The following is a 17,570-nucleotide window of genomic DNA, read 5'->3' as shown; positions in this document are numbered from 1 at the left end:
TGAGGCAGAGTGAGTTAAGAAGGAAAGAAGCAGAAAAGGAGTTAAAAGTGAGGGAGCAAGCAGTTGCAACTTTAGTAAGATTTATACCACCTTTCTTATTCTATCCATATTTAGTTTTGGTTTGCCATATTAACACATGAGAAATAAAATGTTGGTGCAGGGAACCCCACCGAGTTCAGTGAAAGATTTAGCTGAAGACCGGAGCACAACGTCTCCAATGACCGTGCCAGCACAGAAACAGCTCAAGTTTACCCCAGGGATTGCTAACGGGAAAGTTAGAGGATCGGCTACATTTATTGATACAAACAAGAAGGTTAAAATTCATTTTATTATTGCTTTTCTAGGATTACATTGGCGCATAAAAACACAAGCTTCATTATAGTGGTGTAAGATTCCTATGCAACTTTTGGTTGGTGCAGATGGTACCGATGGGACAAGTATCGATGAGAAAACTATCAGCCGTAGGAAAACAAGGTGGGAAACTTTGGAGGTGGAAGAGAAGTCATCACCAGTGGATCGTTCAATTTAAATGGAAGTGGCAAAAGCCATGGAGACTCTCGGAGTGGATTAGGCACAGTGACGAAACACTCCTCAAGTCAAAACCACGACTCAAGGCTCTGCCTAATAAGATCATGTGATTTATAGTTGCTTGCCGTTTTCTGAGAGAATCTTTTAGTGTCCAAGCTCTCTCTACTTGTGAGTATGAGACTTTTATGGAAAGGATCATCCAAATGGGTGCAGGTAACAAATTCTTCTATTACTATTTAAGAGACTTGGAGATGATATCATTGTCTTTTCTAACGAAGATCAATTCATGCACAACAGAGAGAGTAGGCTTGCTTCCGTGTTTCATTTGGGAGGAAAACTCTTAAGGTTTTGTGTGGTATGAAGAACCTCGTTATTTGGCGTGTCTACCGTATTAAGGAGAACCATCAGGACGAGCGGCGGGTGCTGCCAATCGCTTGCTGTGGCCTGTAGCTAACAGATAGTTGACGGCTTTCTAGGAGTCAGATTGTTCTTTTCATGTTGATAGAATTGACGACATTCTTATACACATCACTAAAGGAGTTCATGGAGGAAATAAACCCGTCCTCAAGTTGCAGATATTTGTATGAACAATACCACTTTTATTTGTTCTTTGGTTTGTTGTAAATGAGAAATATTTGTTTTAGTGTCTAGTTTTGTTCCAAGTCTCACAAGTTGTAGTGCGTCATAGCTTACGAATTAAGATTGAGACATGAAACAAGAGCACAAAGCAGAAAAAGATTAACCTGATCCGAAGGTGTGACAGATACAATGTCCTTTCTTCAAGCGTTTATTACTAAGCACAAGGCACACGCATTACATGTAAAGGGTTAAGGCAATTTTTAGGCGTTATATGCATCTCTCCCATTGCATTCAAAGATGAACAACAATTAACAGCAAAGGCAATATGCTGGCCAGCAAAATAACATCCTTGCATTACATATTGCTACACCAGTACGCATAGTGTTCATCTTTCCTATGGATGCTCACCAGACCACCGCATTGCAGACAGATAAAGCTGCTTCCGTCAGCAAAGGCATCGAGCATGATCTGTGACCTCCCGCTTTTTTCCAGGATAGATATGCCATGAACATCAGCTGTAACTGTTTCCTTGGTACCAAATAAGTCTTTTGATGATGTTGGCTCATGCCCGAGAGGTTGTGCTTCTGTAATGGCACACTCTGCAAATATAGAAGCCAGCTGATCCATACTAGCTGTTTCTTGGATTCTACGCTTGTAAAGTTCACGGGTACGGTTCAGAATCTGAAGTACTGCCTCATCTCCTCCTTGGGTTCTCATCGCCATCACGACCTGTTAAGAACAAGACAGACTGGCTCAGGGAAGGGTACTATAGAGAAAAATGTTCAATGCAGTCAGTCTCTATATACATAAAGTGAGTGAATGATCTTTGCCATTATACAAGTCTCACAAATCAGGTGCACGGGAAATCAAATCATGATTCCTAACACTCACAACCAATCCCAATTCAACAAGGAAGATACTTTATAGTATTGTGAAAGTCTAGAAGAGGAGGATAACATTTGAATTGCATACTCAAAACTAGCAATATAATTATGTTTACACTAAAATTCAAAATCTTAATAATAAAAAAGAGGTCATTATTCCTCTACAATTATATATATATATATATATATATATATATATATATATCTTCTAATTATGAGATAGTCGATAAAGGGCGATATGATAGGGTTCAGACCAGTAAACTACTTCTTTTATTCAGTCCACCATAGAGGAGACTTGACGAAAGGGATGAAGGCGATGCTGTTGAATCTGTTGGCAAGTAGTTGAAGGGAATGGTTCAAACTCAATACACATTTGAGCTTTTGAATCCAAAGTTATAATAATGGTAACTAATGATAATATCACCCGAAAAAAAAAAAGCCAATCTATCTTAGTGATCCATCAAAACACAACAAAAGCCTCCAAAAACTATGTTATTCATCCTTATGCAAAAAAAACAAAAAAACAAAAAAATAAAAAAAATCAGCAAGCTAGTGGCAACTAATTTGATATTGCCATCTGCAGAATCTTAAACCAAATCAAACAACTAAAAATCTTGCGTAATCCAAACCGGGTAAACTACTTTATTGACTTCACCAGAGAAGGAAAAAAGACTAACAATAGCTTAAGCCAATTCTGACGAACCCTAATCAAAAGTCCAAAAAAGAAATACAGACCAAAAAAGTGACAGCTCCAAAGCAAAACCGAAAACGCATAGAACAAAAAAAAATGGGGGAAAAAATTAGGGTATGGAAGAGAGAAAATCGAAAATACCGCTTGAAGAGCTTGTGATGGCTCTCCTTGATCGACGAGCCTCCGAGCGGCGGAGAGGAAATCTCTGGCGGTGCCTGGTTTGTCGAGGATAAACGTCTCGGCGGAGTCCGTATCCATCATCTCCGTCTCGGGATCACCGTTCATGGCGTAATGCATCTGAAACTGGAGAGAGAGAATCCAAGAAAAAAGCAAAAAAAAAAAAGCCCAGAGGACGATTCTTGTGTCGCATTCCTTTAATTTCTTTCTCCGTACAAATTATTAATTCTAAACATTTTCAAGCAAACCAAAAAAAAAAAAAAAAAGGTTTTAAAACAAAATTAGAAATCGGAACATTTTTAAGCAGAAAAATATGATTTGGGATTGTTATTGGAAAGGTGATTTCTAAATCCATATGGAATTGTAAATTTTAGAAATCAAAATACATAGATTTTGAAATAACATGTTTTATCCTTGGATTTGAATCCTTCCATTTTACACTTTCAAATCCATACAAATCCATTTAAAACATAATATAGATTTTGAAATCCAAAAACAAATCATTAAATGAATAACATGGGATTTTAACAAGTATTTGTAAATCATATAACCAATAACACATCATTTTGATAAGTATTTTAAAATCAATGATTGAATAACACATTATTTTTGTCTGGATTTCCAAATCCATTAAAATCATAGAACCAATAACCCTCTCTTAGGGATTTCTTTTTCAGAATAATTGGGTAGAAAATTCGTTTTAAAAAAGGCAATTGACAAAAATAGCAACATTTTTAGTTTTTGTTCCAAACTTAGCACACACTCCTTAATATGACAAAATTAGCACAACTTAATATTTTGGAGAATTATTATTAAAAATAATAAAACAGAGAAATATATAAAAACGTAGTAATCGTCGTCTTCCTTATACACAATACTAAAAAGTTTTCCTTTCCTTCTCGGCTTCTCCTCTCTCGTTGCAACACTTCTTCAATCTCAGATTTTAAACACAAGTCATGCTTGATTTTGGATTATGGATGTGAATCTCGATTCTCCATTATCGGATCTGGATTCAATTCTTAGGTCTGATTACTTAGAAACGAATGCTCCAATCCATATCTAACAGCTTTCCATCTCCTTTTCATCAGATCAAGTTTTTTTGCTAAGCTTTGTTGGATTTACTTCTTGATTTTTAATCAGTGATGAACTTGGTCAAGTAAATGAGTGTTGAGATGTTAATTTGAGTTCTGGTTTTGATTCAGTTGTTTTTGATTTTGTAGGATTTGTTTTAGATTGTTAAATCGAAGATGTCGACTGAATCATCAAGGGAAGAGAATGTTTACATGGCGAAATTAGCTGAACAAGCTGAACGTTATGAAGATTTATGAATGATTTCTTGAATTTCAGGAAGACCGTCATGAAAAGAAAAAAAGAGCATTAGGAAGGAGTCATTGACGTTTAGGAAGAACTCTTTGAAATTTAGGAAGAAGTCATTGATATTTAGGAAGATCTTCATAAAACATCATGTTGGATATTTCTATTTGCTACCTTTATTGTAAAACACCAATATGTGCACATAATCAAATCATTATACATCACTAATGAAGTAATATGTGATACAATAAAGCAAAACACATATAAAGAGATTTAGAAACACATTTTTAAAAAATTTAGGAAGGATTCCATAGCTTTTAGGAAGGTGTGCTTGAATTTTAGGAAGACCTTCCATAATGACGAACTCAACTTCCATTCAAGTGCCATTTTCCCATCTTCATCATCAACTCTCTGCTTTGTTCTTGAAATATTTAGGAAGATTTAGGAAAACTTCATTGATATTTAGGAAGATTTTCCTAAATATTCAGAAATCCCAGTAATGGTGATGACCAAACTAGATGATCATACTACGCCTCATCAGCACTACTAGTAAACTCCATAACAGACGAAGTATAAGCCGAAGACATCAAAATGATGAACTTTTACTCTTTACCAACTACTTTGTTCCCAATGACATTATATCAAACACTTGATATGCAACTACTTTGGTATCCAAATAAGAGAGAATAGAACTCAAATACACATTTCAGCTTCAAGATTACCCATGTTTTTCTACTTCATTCACAGTTAAGATTCTAATACCCAACAATTTAAGCCACCACTCATAATCAGATTTCACTCATTACCCAACAATCCCAACAGTTCAAATTTCATTCAATAACCAACAATTCCAATACCCAACATTTCATTCAGTAGAAGACAAACCCCAACGATCTGAGCGGAGGATAAGCTTCAAGTTCTCTTTCACTTCCTTCATCAACCACGACATCTCCGCTTCTACTTTCTCTTTTACATTCAAAAGCTCTGGTGGTGGTCTCAGTAGTAAGAACAAAAATATGTGATTCTTATTAATTAGTATCAATGAGTGGTGGTGGCAATCTCATCAACGGTGTTTGTCGTTGCTTTTTTTCATCGCCGTCCTTCTTCTTATTCTTCTTCTAATAACCATCACAATCCTCGACGACAGTAACAATGATGGAGCTACAAATAAAAATGTGAATCCAATTGGTGATGAGAATCTCTGATGAAGAAGAAGCTTTACCACCACAAGCTTCACTTTCACCGGAAGATCCACCTTCACCGGGAAGCTCCGCCTTCACCGAAAGCTTCGTCGGAACAAAAGCTCCGCCTTCAACATTGTAAAATTTAATAAATCAATAAATTAATATAAAATTGGAGATAATAATTCACTAATGCTACTTTTTGAATATTAGAAGATGTGTGCTAACTTTTGAACAAAAACTTAGATTAGTGCTAGTTTAGGGTATTTCTCTTTTAAAAATGCGATTTCAAAATTATCAGTAAAATGTATTAGTGACGCTAAATGTCAATTAGAGAAATAAATAAAAAGTTCTTAATATTATAATATTAAATATAATGCAAATCGTCTTACAATTTCTTTTTAGGATAATAAGCTAGTTTCCCAAAATAATTTTAGGTGTAAAATATGATACCTAAATTTTGAAAAATTTTAAAATTCAAATTAATTTATGTTTACATAAGTTTATTGTTTGTATATTATTTCATTAATCATGGTGGAGATAAAGAAAAAAAAAAAACAGAAAGATCGTTTTTGGAGGTTCAAAAAAAAAGAAGGAAAAGATGTATCTGAATCGTTTTTGTCAATTGGATTATAGTTTTGAATTACTAAAATTAGGATTCAAATTTAAATGGAAGAAAGGATTATAAAATTAGAGATTGTGAAATAGTATGGGTGAAGAAGAGCCCTCAAAACTATGTATCAACTAGCAACATAATGAGGTTAAAAAAGTCAAGGTGTTCGTGTTAATTTACTACATACTAGATAATGATCCACGTTGTACAGCGTCGAAAAATATTTACGTAAATTTAGATTTGTTTGCTACAAAATAATAATAAAAAAATATTTATTCTATACATTTTATAAAATTATATATTTAATTTATTTAATTTCATACTCCGATTTCGACTTACTACTATTTTGGTTTGGGTGCAATATCAAATTCGTTAATTATAAATTTAGTAAAGTTTAGAAAAAAAAACATGTATTGACATGTGATATGGTATTATAAATTGATGTGATTGTGTTTAGAGATATCAAAATACCAAATTTACAATAGTGATTGGTATTAATATTAATATCATAGCATTTATTGGTATAAAATATTAACATAAATATGTGAAAATTACAATTAGATTATGTATATGTATGTATATTGTCAACATTATACACTTAGAATTGTTTGTATAGTGAATATTGTGTATAAAAAAGTAAGTTTTAGCCAATTAAATAGTATGTTATTGTTTATTAAAATTTCTGAAATAATAAAGAAAATAATTTTGAAAATATCTCAATATATTTATTTAAGCAATGTTGTTAAAACTAATATAGAAAGGTATTGCCCGCGAACACTCTTAATCGCACTGGCTTCATCGCAACAACTTCAAGTCTGCAGATCTCTTCTTTCGCCAAATCGATTCTATTGTCCACAACTAAAGATGTCAAATGGGCATGTCCACGCCGAACGGACTGACCGTGATGGTCCCGTATTTTCAGTGATCCACCGCAGACAGGTCCGCCACCGGCGGCGAGCGACGTATCGATGCCCATGCCCGCCCCACTTAGCTTTGCTTACTAACGGGCATGCCCGCGGGCATCTTCTTCTTCTCCTCCACCAAGCTCTGAAGCTCAAGCTCTAGTCCGTACGACCGTACCTATACCGTGAACAACAACTATGCAATCTACACACGAAAAATATGAATCAGACTATCAAAAGCAGAAGAAAAAAATAGGATTAGGCCGTATGAAGATCTTCAATTCCACTAAAGGAAGTGATAACCGGTGAAAGAAAGAGTTTTACATATCAAAAACAAAAGCAATCGTAACTGGAACTTGTGGAAACAAGAAAATCTCGTAAAAATGACATCAACATAGCAAAACAAGTAGAACCATGTTCTGAAGAAAACACAATGAAACTTTCTTATGAACAATATATGTATATCTAAAGCTAGCTAGTAAAGAAAAAAAACACCTAGAATGTCACGAGTTCCAAGAGAAGAGGAGAAAGGTAACATACAATTTCAAAAGCTAGTATTCATGTCACGAGTTCTAAATTTATGGTCCAAGACATCAGAAACTGCTATTTCTATTATCTTTGCTGTGTTTTCTTCTTTTAATTTGTATTTCAAAAACATTGCAGCTAACAAAACGGTTGCCATGAGATTCACTGTGTCCTGCAATCCACAATGTTTGATTATATTACAACCGATTACATGAGTGGTTTTGCGTCAGTGTCATGTATATAAGATCGAGATGCAACCTTTCTGTAGTGTTTAAGATCAAGCATTCTCTCATCAACAAGCAATCACTTAGCAACTTATATGTCTTTACCTCACATCGAGGAAATAAGATGAACCATGGAACTTTTCTCTCAGTCTCAACCGTTTTTATGAAAATATTGGTTGTCATAAACCTCTGCTGCAACTCCAAAACAGCACAAATATGTGCAATCATTCCTCTCTGGTCCAGCTTCTCAGACATAATTCGATTCATCCCTAGATCACCTTGAACAATTTATATAATTTAGTAGACATGTTGAGGCTTTACACATATAACATCATAATTCTTTAATGAACTAGAGAAGTTAGAACCAAAGAATAATCCAGATAAACTATTGAAGACCACAAAATTTCAAAAAACCAACCCAATCAAAACTTACAACAAATATGAATTAATGAACTAATGAATCATCAAAACCTGAATCTCGGCTAAACTACAACAAAAAAGCAGACAAAGTACCTGTCGTGGCTACAAGATAGCTCTTCTTACACTCATGGCGGTAATTTTTCGGCTTGTAACGGCTTAGACTCATGGTGGCAATTCAGGTCAATTGATATGCCATCTCTCATTCTTTACCCAAATTCATAAGAATAATCTTCCAATTGATGGAGAATTCAAGATGAATTGACACAGGTTGGAAGAACCGAAGAAGACAAAAGATTCTTTGGACCAGCCGCAAATCCGCAATCGCAATCGGGCAAAAACCGCCTGACCCGCAAACCAAACAGGTCGAATCCGCGAGATCCGCTCTTTTTTGGGCATCAATTTAAAGGCCCAAGCCCGTCCTGCTAAATGACATATCATGCATGGCCCGCGGGCTTTAGGCCCGTTTGACATCTCTATCCACAACAGAGCTTCAAGTTTTCGTGAGGCCAACCCTGAACTCTCCCTATCTCTTCTCCATCATTGGTTCTTTGGAGCACGTGCGGCGACGGCGACCACATAAAAAGACCTAATTCTAGATGTGATATGAAACTTCTTCCAGCTTCTGCTTTGGACGTTTTGAGTGCAATAATTCAAGATGGGTTAAGGCAGTTAATTTCTCAACCGTATCTCTGGTTTAATCCTAACTACTGGTTCATGTTGTGTTTCCTTTTAATTATGGATTTGTTTAATATTTTATCGGGCTTTCGTATTGGGCCTATGGCCTTGTAAACATTTGTTTTTTACTTTCCTAAGTTTTTAATTGAATGCCTTTAAAAAAAAAAATGGTGAAGCTAAGGCCATCATTATCGGGAGAACACATAGTGTGTTCTAAGCCCAAAATCTATATTATGAAAGATGGTCAACTCTCTTCACCTGAGTAACACATCAGTAATAGAGAGAGTGCCACTTGTCTATCCTTATTAAAAGCAAAGAGACATATTCATGTATTTTGTTCTTTTTTATATTACAAAAACAGTTTTAATATTTACATTAAAAAATTAGAGAGGCTTATAACATTTTTCAATAAAGTAGATGCATCACCAAAAGACAAAAAAAGTATCGGGATTGAATCAAGAGCCACTTCTTCCTCTCAGCGTAAACCATGAATCTATGGATATATGGTTTAGGAGTTATAATTTTGTCAATAGTTTGAAGAGTTGCAGCAGTGATAGAGATATTTGTTAATATTGTAGAGAAATTCATGAAAGTTTGTCCTTAAAATTTTTTTTTTGAAGAAGAAGAAGATTGGAGTTTTGTTCACTATCAAATGGAAGATAATTGAATAAAATTGTAGAATGTTGGTTTAGCAGAATACAGAGACTAAGAGGAAGGGGTTTTCATATTCTAATATTTAGAAGTTGTCAAAAATAAAATTAAATGAAATTCTTATAAAAAAAAAAAAATATTCTAGAGTTATATTCAAGAAATTGAAGAGCTTTCTATTAGATATAATTAATAAATATAACAAGCTGCAATCTTGATAAATTAAAATGTTAGTATTTCATAGTATATAACTGAGAAGCTAAAAAACTCTTTGTTACAAAATATGCATCTTTAGATCAAGCTTTCATTTGGAATATATTTTTTAGAATTTTAAGACAAGAATTGTAAAATGGTTAAGCTGTCAAAATAAAGTTGTCTATGCATGTATCTAATAATTCAATTGCAAAATGAAAAAACCTATTTGAAGTATTAAAAAATATCAAAATCAAATTATACTTTTCAAGATTTCCACAATTAAAAAATAGATAAACTCTACATAAAAAATCAAATTAGTAGCAAAATTGTTTAAAAAGCGGTAAGCTACAAGCCCGCGCATAGCACGGGTATTCATCTAGTAATTAATAAAATAGTGAATAGTGGGCTTAGATCAATTTTTTTGTTCTTGAATGAGAACTGATTTAAGCCCAGTTCTCTTTCGACGTGGCTTCACGTGATTGGGCGAGATTTTGTGCAAAGAAAGAAAAATATGGCGACTGCGGAAGAGTCGAAGTTGTCTCTGGCGAATTCGTTCGGTTATGTCGTTCTCGGCGGAATGTTTGATCGATTACACGATGGGCATCGAATGTTCCTTAAGGTAAATTGGGTTTTAATTTTCTTTGATTAATTACAAAAGAAGAACCTTTGAACATCTTTGCTAAAAAGTCTGAAACTTTTTTGATGAGTTGTTTCGAGGGCTTATTTCATTCAAGGATTCGCACACTCGAATTTGATCATGTTCTTGATCTGGGTTTATATAATATGATGCTCTTACTTAAATTCGATTAGTGTAAAGTTGGAAAGTTTCAATCTTTGGTCTCTCTCTGAAATTGATTTGATAAGTTTGTTTCAATTGGGACAACTTGTATCTTTGGTTCTATTGTTTTGATTCAGTCTTTGAGCTTTCAAAGTGTGTTGATGTTTCTCTGTTTTATTGTAAATCTTGGTGGAGGCTGTTCTGAGACAATTTGGTGGAGGTGGTGGTTATGGAGGTTCAGACACTCTAATTACTGACGAGGAAGAGTTACATCGGCATCAGAATCTTGAGAAGCTTTACATCTCAACACACTCTGCTAAGGTTTTTTCCAGCTTCAACTATCCCATTCTCTTTCTTTTTCATTGTAAGAAAGAAACCCTCAACTTTTACTTCTTCTTCTTCTCAGCATTTTCAACGCGATATTGTTCGTGGTGTACAAGGATATATCATTACAGGATCCAAACAAGTCAAAATAGGTTATTTTCTTTATGTCTCTAGTTTCTGTTTCAAGATTCATATAATCGTATTTTCTGATTTGTTTTGTTGGCGGTTAGGTATTAAGTTGTGTGAGGATAGTAGGAAATATGGTTCGGATAATACATGTACTAGTGGTAATACACTAACAAGAGCTTCACTCAGCTTCGCAAATGCTCGAGCCTTGATGGAGAAAGAGCGCGGAAATCTCTTGAAGACTCTTGGCACACAGGTTTCATAACCCTTTAATTTTGTCAATATCTATGCTGTTTTTATTTGCAACATAGCTAAGATTTTTCATGATGAAGTTATTAGGTCGCTGAGCCACTGAGGTCAATGGTAATGGGAGCTCCATTGGAAGATGCTCGACATCTAGCACAATGGTATGATGGGATGCGACAAGAAGCTGAAACTCAGGTACTCAGCTGCTCTGCTTCTGACACCAAATTGTGTTTCTTTCCTTACATAGTTTTACTTGAACCTACGTAGACTATCGAAGTATCAAGACGGCAAGCTAAAGTTAGAAAGAATCCTGGTAATCCGGAACTGATTGTGACCTCCTGATGCATTTTAAGATCTTCAATCATCATCACTTGAACCAATCTTTCTTGGACATGCTTGTGCAGATTGAAGTTGTGGAAATAGTTTATGATGGATCGAGTGGAAATAAGATAAGTTCGAGTACCCTGAGGAAGTTGGAGGCTGAGAAAGCCGAGAAACTAAAACAACACGCAGAAGAAAAAACATTATAAACTCATCATGCTTAAACTCTACTTTGTTTGTAACATAATACACTTATGTATACTTCAAAATGCTGTAAATTGTGTTGGATAAGCTTGAATTAGCTTGAGGCTAAAGTCAAGTATATTTAGAAGAAAAGCTAAATATACATATTTGTGGTTTAGGAAATATTTAATAAGTTTGTTTTTCAATTAGGTTTTGGAAATTAGCAAAGAGTGCTTCTCTATATAAAGTGTTGCAGGGTGTTGCAGCACATACAGTTTTTGAGAGAGAGATTGTGTTTGTGAGAGATTGAGAGAAAGTTTTTCTTAAAGGTTTTGAGTGAGTTTCCTTTGAGATTAATAAAGAGAGTTATTCTTTATTTTGAGTTCTTAAACAATCTTTTGCAAACTAGATTTGGTATCAGAGCTTTAGGTTCAGAAGCTTTCAACCGAAAACATGAGTGAATTGGTTCCTGCAACTAATCGACCAAAGTAAGGAGGTCCTTCATCGATCCAATGTCCGATGTTGAGCAATACGAACTACACCGTCTGGGCTATGCGGATGGAGGCTACGCTTCGGGTACACAAAGTCTGGGAAACCATCAATCCCGGTTCTGCTGATGAAGGAAAGAATGATCTAACTCGAGCCCTTCTGTTCCAATCCATACCCGAGGCGCTGATACTCCAAGTTGGTAAACAGGAGACTGCAAAAGCTGTGTGGGATGCAATCAAAGCAAGAAACCTTGGTGCTGAGCGAGTAAGAGAAACAAGGTTACAAACCCTCATGGCTGAGTTTGATAGGCTGAATATGAAAGAAAGTGACACAATCGACGACTTTGTTGGGAGGATCTCTGAAATTTCAACAAAATCAGCATTGTTGGGTGAAGAAATTGAAGAATCAAAGATAGTGAAGAAGTTTCTCAAGAGCTTACCTCGCAAGAAATACATCCATATCATCGCATCTCTTGAGCAAATTCTAGACCTTAAGACAGCAAGCTTTAAAGACATAGTAGGAAGAATAAAAACCTATGAAGAAAGAGTTTACGATGAAGAAGACTCACATGAAGATCAGAGCAAGCTCATGTATGCGAACTCCTACACGCAGAAATCTCACGAAGGAGGAAGAGGCCGAGGTCAATGGCGAGGCCGCGGAAGAGGAAGAGGAAGATATGGATACTAACAGAGGGAACAGAGGGATAAGTCGAAGATCACTTGTTACAGGTGTGACAAGCAAGGGCACTATGCATCTGAATGTCCAGATCGGCTACTTAAGTTGATTAAGCTTCAAGAAACACAATACAATGCAGGAGAAGACACTCAAGAAGCCGAATCTCTCATGATGCATGAGATAGTGTACCTTAACGAGAAGAATGTGAAGCCGACTGAGCTGGAAAACTGTTCAGACAAAGACTGGTATTTGGACAATGGTGCTAGTAACCATATGACAGGAAATCGAGCTTGGTTTTACAAGCTTAATGAGTCAATCAGAGGAAAGGTTAAATTTGGCGATGATTCTCAAGTTGACATCAAAGGAAAGGGTTCTATCTCGTTCATAACCAAAGGAGGAGAAAAGAAATTACTAGCAGATGTCTATTACATACCAGATCTAAGAAGCAATATCATAAGCTTAGGACAAGCTACTGAGTCAGGGTGTGATGTTAGGATGAGAGAAGATCATCTAACTCTTCATGATCTCGAAGGAAATTTACTAGTAAAGGCAAAACGATCAACAAACAGGTTGTACTAGGTTGCTATGGAAATCGAGAACAAGAAGTGTCTCCAAATCGAAGCAATAAGCGGATCAACATTATGGCATGCTCGCTTAGGACACATCAGTTTTGAAACCATGAAATCAATGGTAGCCAAAGAATTGGTCATCGGAATCTCGAATGTGCTGATACAAAAGGAAACCTGTGTATCCTGTTTACTTGGGAAGCAAACAAGACAAGCCTTCCCTAAGGCAACATCTTATCGCGCATCTCAGGCTTTGGAGCTCATCCACGGTGATCTTTGTGGACCTATCTCACCCTCCACAGCTGCACAGAAGAGATACATCTTTGTTCTTATAGATGACCACTCCCGCTATATGTGGACAATACTCTTAAAGGAGAAAAGCGAGGCGTTTGAAAAGTTTAGGAACTTCAAGAAAACAGTCGAACAAGAGAATGGAACCAACATCAAAACGCTAAGGACAGACAGAGGAGGAGAATTTATGTCTCAAGAGTTTCAATTATTCTGTGAGCAAGAAGGAATTCTAAGGCATTTAAATGCTCCATACACACCACAGCAGAATGGAGTTGTTGAGAGAAGAAATAGAACTTTGTTGGAGATGACAAGAAGCATATTAAAACACATGAGTATGCCTAATTACTTGTGGGGAGAAGCTGTTAGACATTCAACCTACCTCATAAACAGAGTGCAGACAAGATCCTTGAACAATCAAACACCTTATGAAGCGCTTAAAGGAAGAAAGCCAAATATCGAACACCTTCGAGTCTTTGGATGTGTAGGATACGCAAGGATTGAAGCACCACACCTGAAAAAATTGGATGACAGGTCTAAACCACTAGTCTATCTCGAAACAGAGCCCGGTTCTAAAGCTTACCGACTGTTAGACCCAACTGTTCGAAGAATCATGGTGAGCAGAGATGTATTCTTTGACGAAAACAAAAGATGGAACTGGAACACAGCAAACGCCTTGAATCATGAAAGACCAGGAGAGTTCACAATTAGCTTTGGAGAGTTTGGGAACAATGGAATCAGAGATAATAATGAGAGAACAGAGGAAGATGAAAACAGAGCAAGCAATGAAGAAGATGACATCGAAGAAGAAGAAGAAGACTTGCTACCTGAATCGACTCCACTTATTTCTTCTGGTCCTGAACCAGAAAACCAGACGACTGAGCTAGTATTACGACGATCATCAAGACAGAGCACCAAACCAAGTTACTTAAGTGATTACGTACTCTTGGCAGAAGTTGAGGCTGAACATCTTCTATTGTCGATTAACGAAGAGCCCTGGGATTTTAGAGAAGCAAACAAGCATGAAGAATGGAGAGAAGCATGTGAAGAGGAAATCTCGTCGATAGTTAAAAACAAAACCTGGACTTTAGTTGATCTTCCTGTTGGTGTGAGGCCAATCGGATTGAAGTGGGTGTTTAAAGTTAAACGCAACTCTGATGGTTCCATAAACAAGTACAAAGCGAGACTTGTGGCAAAGGGCTACGTACAAAGACATGGAGTAGATTTTGATGAGGTATTTGCTCCAGTTGCTCGCATTGAGACAATCAGACTCATTCTTGCCTTAGCTGCAACAAACAAATGGGGAAGTGCATCACCTTGATGTAAAAACTGCCTTATTACATGGAGAATTGAAAAAGGATGTGTTTGTTAGCCAACCTGAGGGATTTGTGATAAGAGGAAGTGAGGGAAAAGTGTATAAACTACACAAAGCTCTATATGGATTAAGACAAGCTCCTCGCGCTTGGAACACAAAGTTAAACTCAATTCTGAGAGAATTGAATTTTGAGCGATGTTTGAAGGAGCCATCTCTGTACAGAAAGCAGGTGGAGGAAAGTCTTCTTCTTGTAGCTGTTTACGTCGATGATCTACTTGTCACTGGTTCGGATTTGCGGTTAATACATGAATTCAAGAAGGGTATGGCTGAAAAATTTGAGATGAGCGACTTAGGTAAACTCACTTATTATCTTGATATTGAAGTTTGTCAAGGAAACAATGGGATTACATTAAACCAAGAACGCTATGCAATGAAGATCCTAGAAGAAGGTGGAATGAGTGAGTGTAATGCGGTTTGCACTCCAATGATCTCGGGTTTGGAGCTGTCAAAAGATGAAGCAGAGAGTCGCATTGATGAGAAGGATTACAGGAGGAAAATCGGGTGCCTGCGATACTTACTTCATACTCGGCCTGACCTTTCTTTTTGTGTGGGTGTGTTAAGCAGGTACATGCACGAGCCAAGAGAATCACATGGCAAGGCTCTAAAGCAGGTTTTAAGATATCTCCGGGGTACGCTCTGTTATGGTCTTCACTTTAGGCAAGGAGCTGAGCTAGGTTTGGTGGGCTATAGTGATAGTAGTCATTGTGTAGACAAAGATGATGGAAGAAGCACGGGTGGACACATTTTTTATCTCAATGAATGTCCGATTACTTGGAGTTCACATAAGCAACAAGTTGTGCGTTGTCTTCGTGTGAAGCCGAATTCATGGCAGCTACCGAGGCTGCTAAACAAGCAATTTGGTTACAAGAACTTCTTGCAGAGATTGTTTGGAGTGAGTGTGCGAAGGTTACATTACGAGTTGATAACAAGTCTGCTATTGCCCTTACCAAGAATCCAGTCTTTCATGGACGCAGTAAACACATCCATCGGAAATTTCATTTCATATGAGAGTGTGTTGAGCATGAACAAATTGAAGTTGAACATGTCCCGGGTAATGAGCAAAGGGCAGACATATTGACTAAAGCACTTGGAAGAATCAAGTTCAAGGAGATGAGAGATCTCATTGGAATTCAAAATGCACAAGGAGTGTCAAAAGAAGACTTCAAGCTTAAGGGGGAGAATGTTGGATAAGCTTGAATTAGCTTGAGGCTAAAGTCAAGTATATTTAGGAGAAAAGCTAAATATACATATTTGTGGTTTAGGAAATATTTAATAAGTTAGTTTTCCAATTTGGTTTTGGAAATTAGCAAAGAGTGCTTCTCTATATAAAGTGTTGCAGGGTGTTGCAGCACATATAGTTTTTGAGAGAGAGATTGTGTTTGTGAGAGATTGAGAGAAAGTTTTTCTTAAAGGTTTTGAGTGAGTTTCCTTTGAGATTAATAAAGAGAGTTATTCTTTATTTTGAGTTCTTAAACAATCTTTTGCAAACTAGAAATTGTAATATGTTTAAAAATATTATATTATTAAATCTTATGATCTTAAACATGTTCTCCCAATAACTAACTTTTTAAGAAAAGTTCTTAACTAATGATCTTACATTATTTTCACAATATTTATACTCTAAGAACACCCAAAACTATTTTCTCTATAAAAATGCCCTAACACTTAAAAATGACAAACATACATATTTCGAACGGGTCCTAAAGCAGGAATGAAACGAGTAAACAACGGTAAAGAAACACCGATCATGCTCGCCACTAAGATGGACGAGATTGCTATGAGTTTAAGCTTTTATGCTATTTTGTTGTTGTGACATGCTGAGTCTCCAATATCAGCTTAGCACTCGCTTACATCTGCGTTTTCGGTGTTACCCGCAAGAGAGGTTAATGAAAAGGATAGAAGGAGAATAGTAATGGTGAGGAGTTTAGAACACGATTTAGAAGAAGCCATTGAAAAAAAGAACAAGCTTCTTCTTGTTTTTTTTTTTTAAAGAGAGACTGATATCGTTTCAAATTTATAAAGATTCTTCTAACACAAAAACAAAAAGACTTGTGGACAGCATGGGTTGATTTTTAGTCAGAAAGGATCACAGATTGACAAGAAAAACTGAAATGAATGGAAAAAGGTCAAAAAAAAAAAAAAAAAAAAAACCAATTAAAGTAAAATGAGTCCATTTAGGTTTGGGCCTTTACTAAAAATCTGAACTATAGTAGTTCTCTCTGGTCCATCCTCCTCTATAGTCACCACCACCACAAAGTTCGTAGAGAGACAGAGAGATGTCGGGCTGTGTGCATTGTATTTCTCCGCCGCCGGTGACCTTGTACACGTCTCGTACCTCTCCTTCATCAGCTTCACGGTCATCCTTCTCTTTTTCCGGCGATGCCGTCCACTCTCTTTACCGTGTCCGACGTGTTACCAGATCTCCATCGATGATTTCCCCCAAATTTCAGGTGGATGGTTGTTATGAGCTTGAATTTTTGAATGCGTTTGAGTTTCATCATCCGCGAGCTTTTAATTATGGATTGTGTTTTTTTTTTTTTGGTTGTTGTGTGGAAGGAAATATAGATTGTGGCGGCTGAGAAAGCGAAGCCTCTGAAAATTATGATATCAGGAGCTCCTGCTTCTGGTAAAGGTACACAATGC

General features: G+C 36.3%; 5 protein-coding genes and 1 long non-coding RNA gene across 6 annotated transcripts in view; 4 read left to right on the top strand and 2 right to left on the bottom strand.

Moving 5' to 3' along the window:
• LOC104722528 (kinesin-like protein KIN-4A) overlaps positions 1 to 1,178 on the top strand; it is an 8,338-nt gene extending 7,160 nt beyond the window's left edge. The window contains exons 22-25 of the mRNA XM_010440720.2: positions 5 to 74; positions 161 to 313; positions 420 to 741; positions 826 to 1,178. Of these exons, the coding sequence (XP_010439022.1) occupies positions 5 to 74; positions 161 to 313; positions 420 to 638 (442 nt within the window). The 3' untranslated portion in view covers positions 639 to 741; positions 826 to 1,178. The remainder of the gene's footprint in view (positions 1 to 4; positions 75 to 160; positions 314 to 419; positions 742 to 825) is intronic.
• Positions 1,255 to 3,056, bottom strand: LOC104722541. The gene is made up of 2 exons (XM_010440732.2): positions 2,824 to 3,056; positions 1,255 to 1,836 (listed from the first exon to the last, which is right to left on the bottom strand). The coding sequence occupies exons 1-2, from the start codon at positions 2,977 to 2,979 to the stop codon at positions 1,462 to 1,464; spliced, it is 531 nt and encodes a 176-aa protein (XP_010439034.1). The 5' UTR covers positions 2,980 to 3,056; the 3' UTR covers positions 1,255 to 1,461.
• On the bottom strand, positions 7,534 to 8,300 carry LOC104722516. Its single transcript, XR_002034913.1, has 2 exons — positions 8,132 to 8,300; positions 7,534 to 7,896 (listed from the first exon to the last, which is right to left on the bottom strand). It is a non-coding gene; the product is annotated as an uncharacterized LOC104722516 (long non-coding RNA).
• Positions 10,068 to 11,372, top strand: LOC104750968 (SH3 domain-containing protein 2-like). The gene is made up of 6 exons (XM_019230344.1): positions 10,068 to 10,175; positions 10,521 to 10,655; positions 10,741 to 10,810; positions 10,889 to 11,040; positions 11,124 to 11,225; positions 11,298 to 11,372. The coding sequence occupies exons 1-6, from the start codon at positions 10,068 to 10,070 to the stop codon at positions 11,370 to 11,372; spliced, it is 642 nt and encodes a 213-aa protein (XP_019085889.1).
• LOC104750957 lies at positions 12,054 to 13,277 on the top strand. The gene is made up of 2 exons (XM_010472818.1): positions 12,054 to 12,613; positions 12,752 to 13,277. The coding sequence occupies exons 1-2, from the start codon at positions 12,054 to 12,056 to the stop codon at positions 13,275 to 13,277; spliced, it is 1,086 nt and encodes a 361-aa protein (XP_010471120.1).
• LOC109124657 (adenylate kinase 2, chloroplastic-like) overlaps positions 17,125 to 17,570 on the top strand; it is a gene marked incomplete in the record, with an annotated part of 2,363 nt that continues 1,917 nt past the window's right edge. Inside the window, 2 exon segments of the mRNA XM_010440677.2 lie at positions 17,125 to 17,377; positions 17,493 to 17,570. Coding sequence (XP_010438979.1) covers positions 17,204 to 17,377; positions 17,493 to 17,570 — 252 coding nt within the window.

This window comes from Camelina sativa, chromosome 2 (assembly GCF_000633955.1).
Source record: "Camelina sativa cultivar DH55 chromosome 2, Cs, whole genome shotgun sequence".
Classification (NCBI taxonomy): domain Eukaryota; kingdom Viridiplantae; phylum Streptophyta; class Magnoliopsida; order Brassicales; family Brassicaceae; genus Camelina; species Camelina sativa.
This window is presented reverse-complemented; position numbering and strand designations above follow the sequence as displayed.

What these genes read in the sequence shown, in the direction of transcription:
- LOC104722541 (XM_010440732.2), bottom strand. Translation starts at nt 2,979, where the DNA reads ATGCATTACGCCATGAACGGTGATCCCGAGACGGAGATGATGGATACG. An exon ending in CATCACAAGCTCTTCAAGCG is followed by an intron (nt 1,837 to 2,823) that starts GTATTTTCGATT and finishes TGTTCTTAACAG; the next exon opens with GTCGTGATGGCGATGAGAAC.
- LOC104750968 (XM_019230344.1), top strand. Translation starts at nt 10,068, where the DNA reads ATGGCGACTGCGGAAGAGTCGAAGTTGTCTCTGGCGAATTCGTTCGGT. An exon ending in TCTCAACACACTCTGCTAAG is followed by an intron (nt 10,656 to 10,740) that starts GTTTTTTCCAGC and finishes TCTTCTTCTCAG; the next exon opens with CATTTTCAACGCGATATTGT. An exon ending in ATCCAAACAAGTCAAAATAG is followed by an intron (nt 10,811 to 10,888) that starts GTTATTTTCTTT and finishes GTTGGCGGTTAG; the next exon opens with GTATTAAGTTGTGTGAGGAT.
- LOC104750957 (XM_010472818.1), top strand. Translation starts at nt 12,054, where the DNA reads ATGTTGAGCAATACGAACTACACCGTCTGGGCTATGCGGATGGAGGCT. An exon ending in GAAGATCAGAGCAAGCTCAT is followed by an intron (nt 12,614 to 12,751) that starts GTATGCGAACTC and finishes CACTTGTTACAG; the next exon opens with GTGTGACAAGCAAGGGCACT.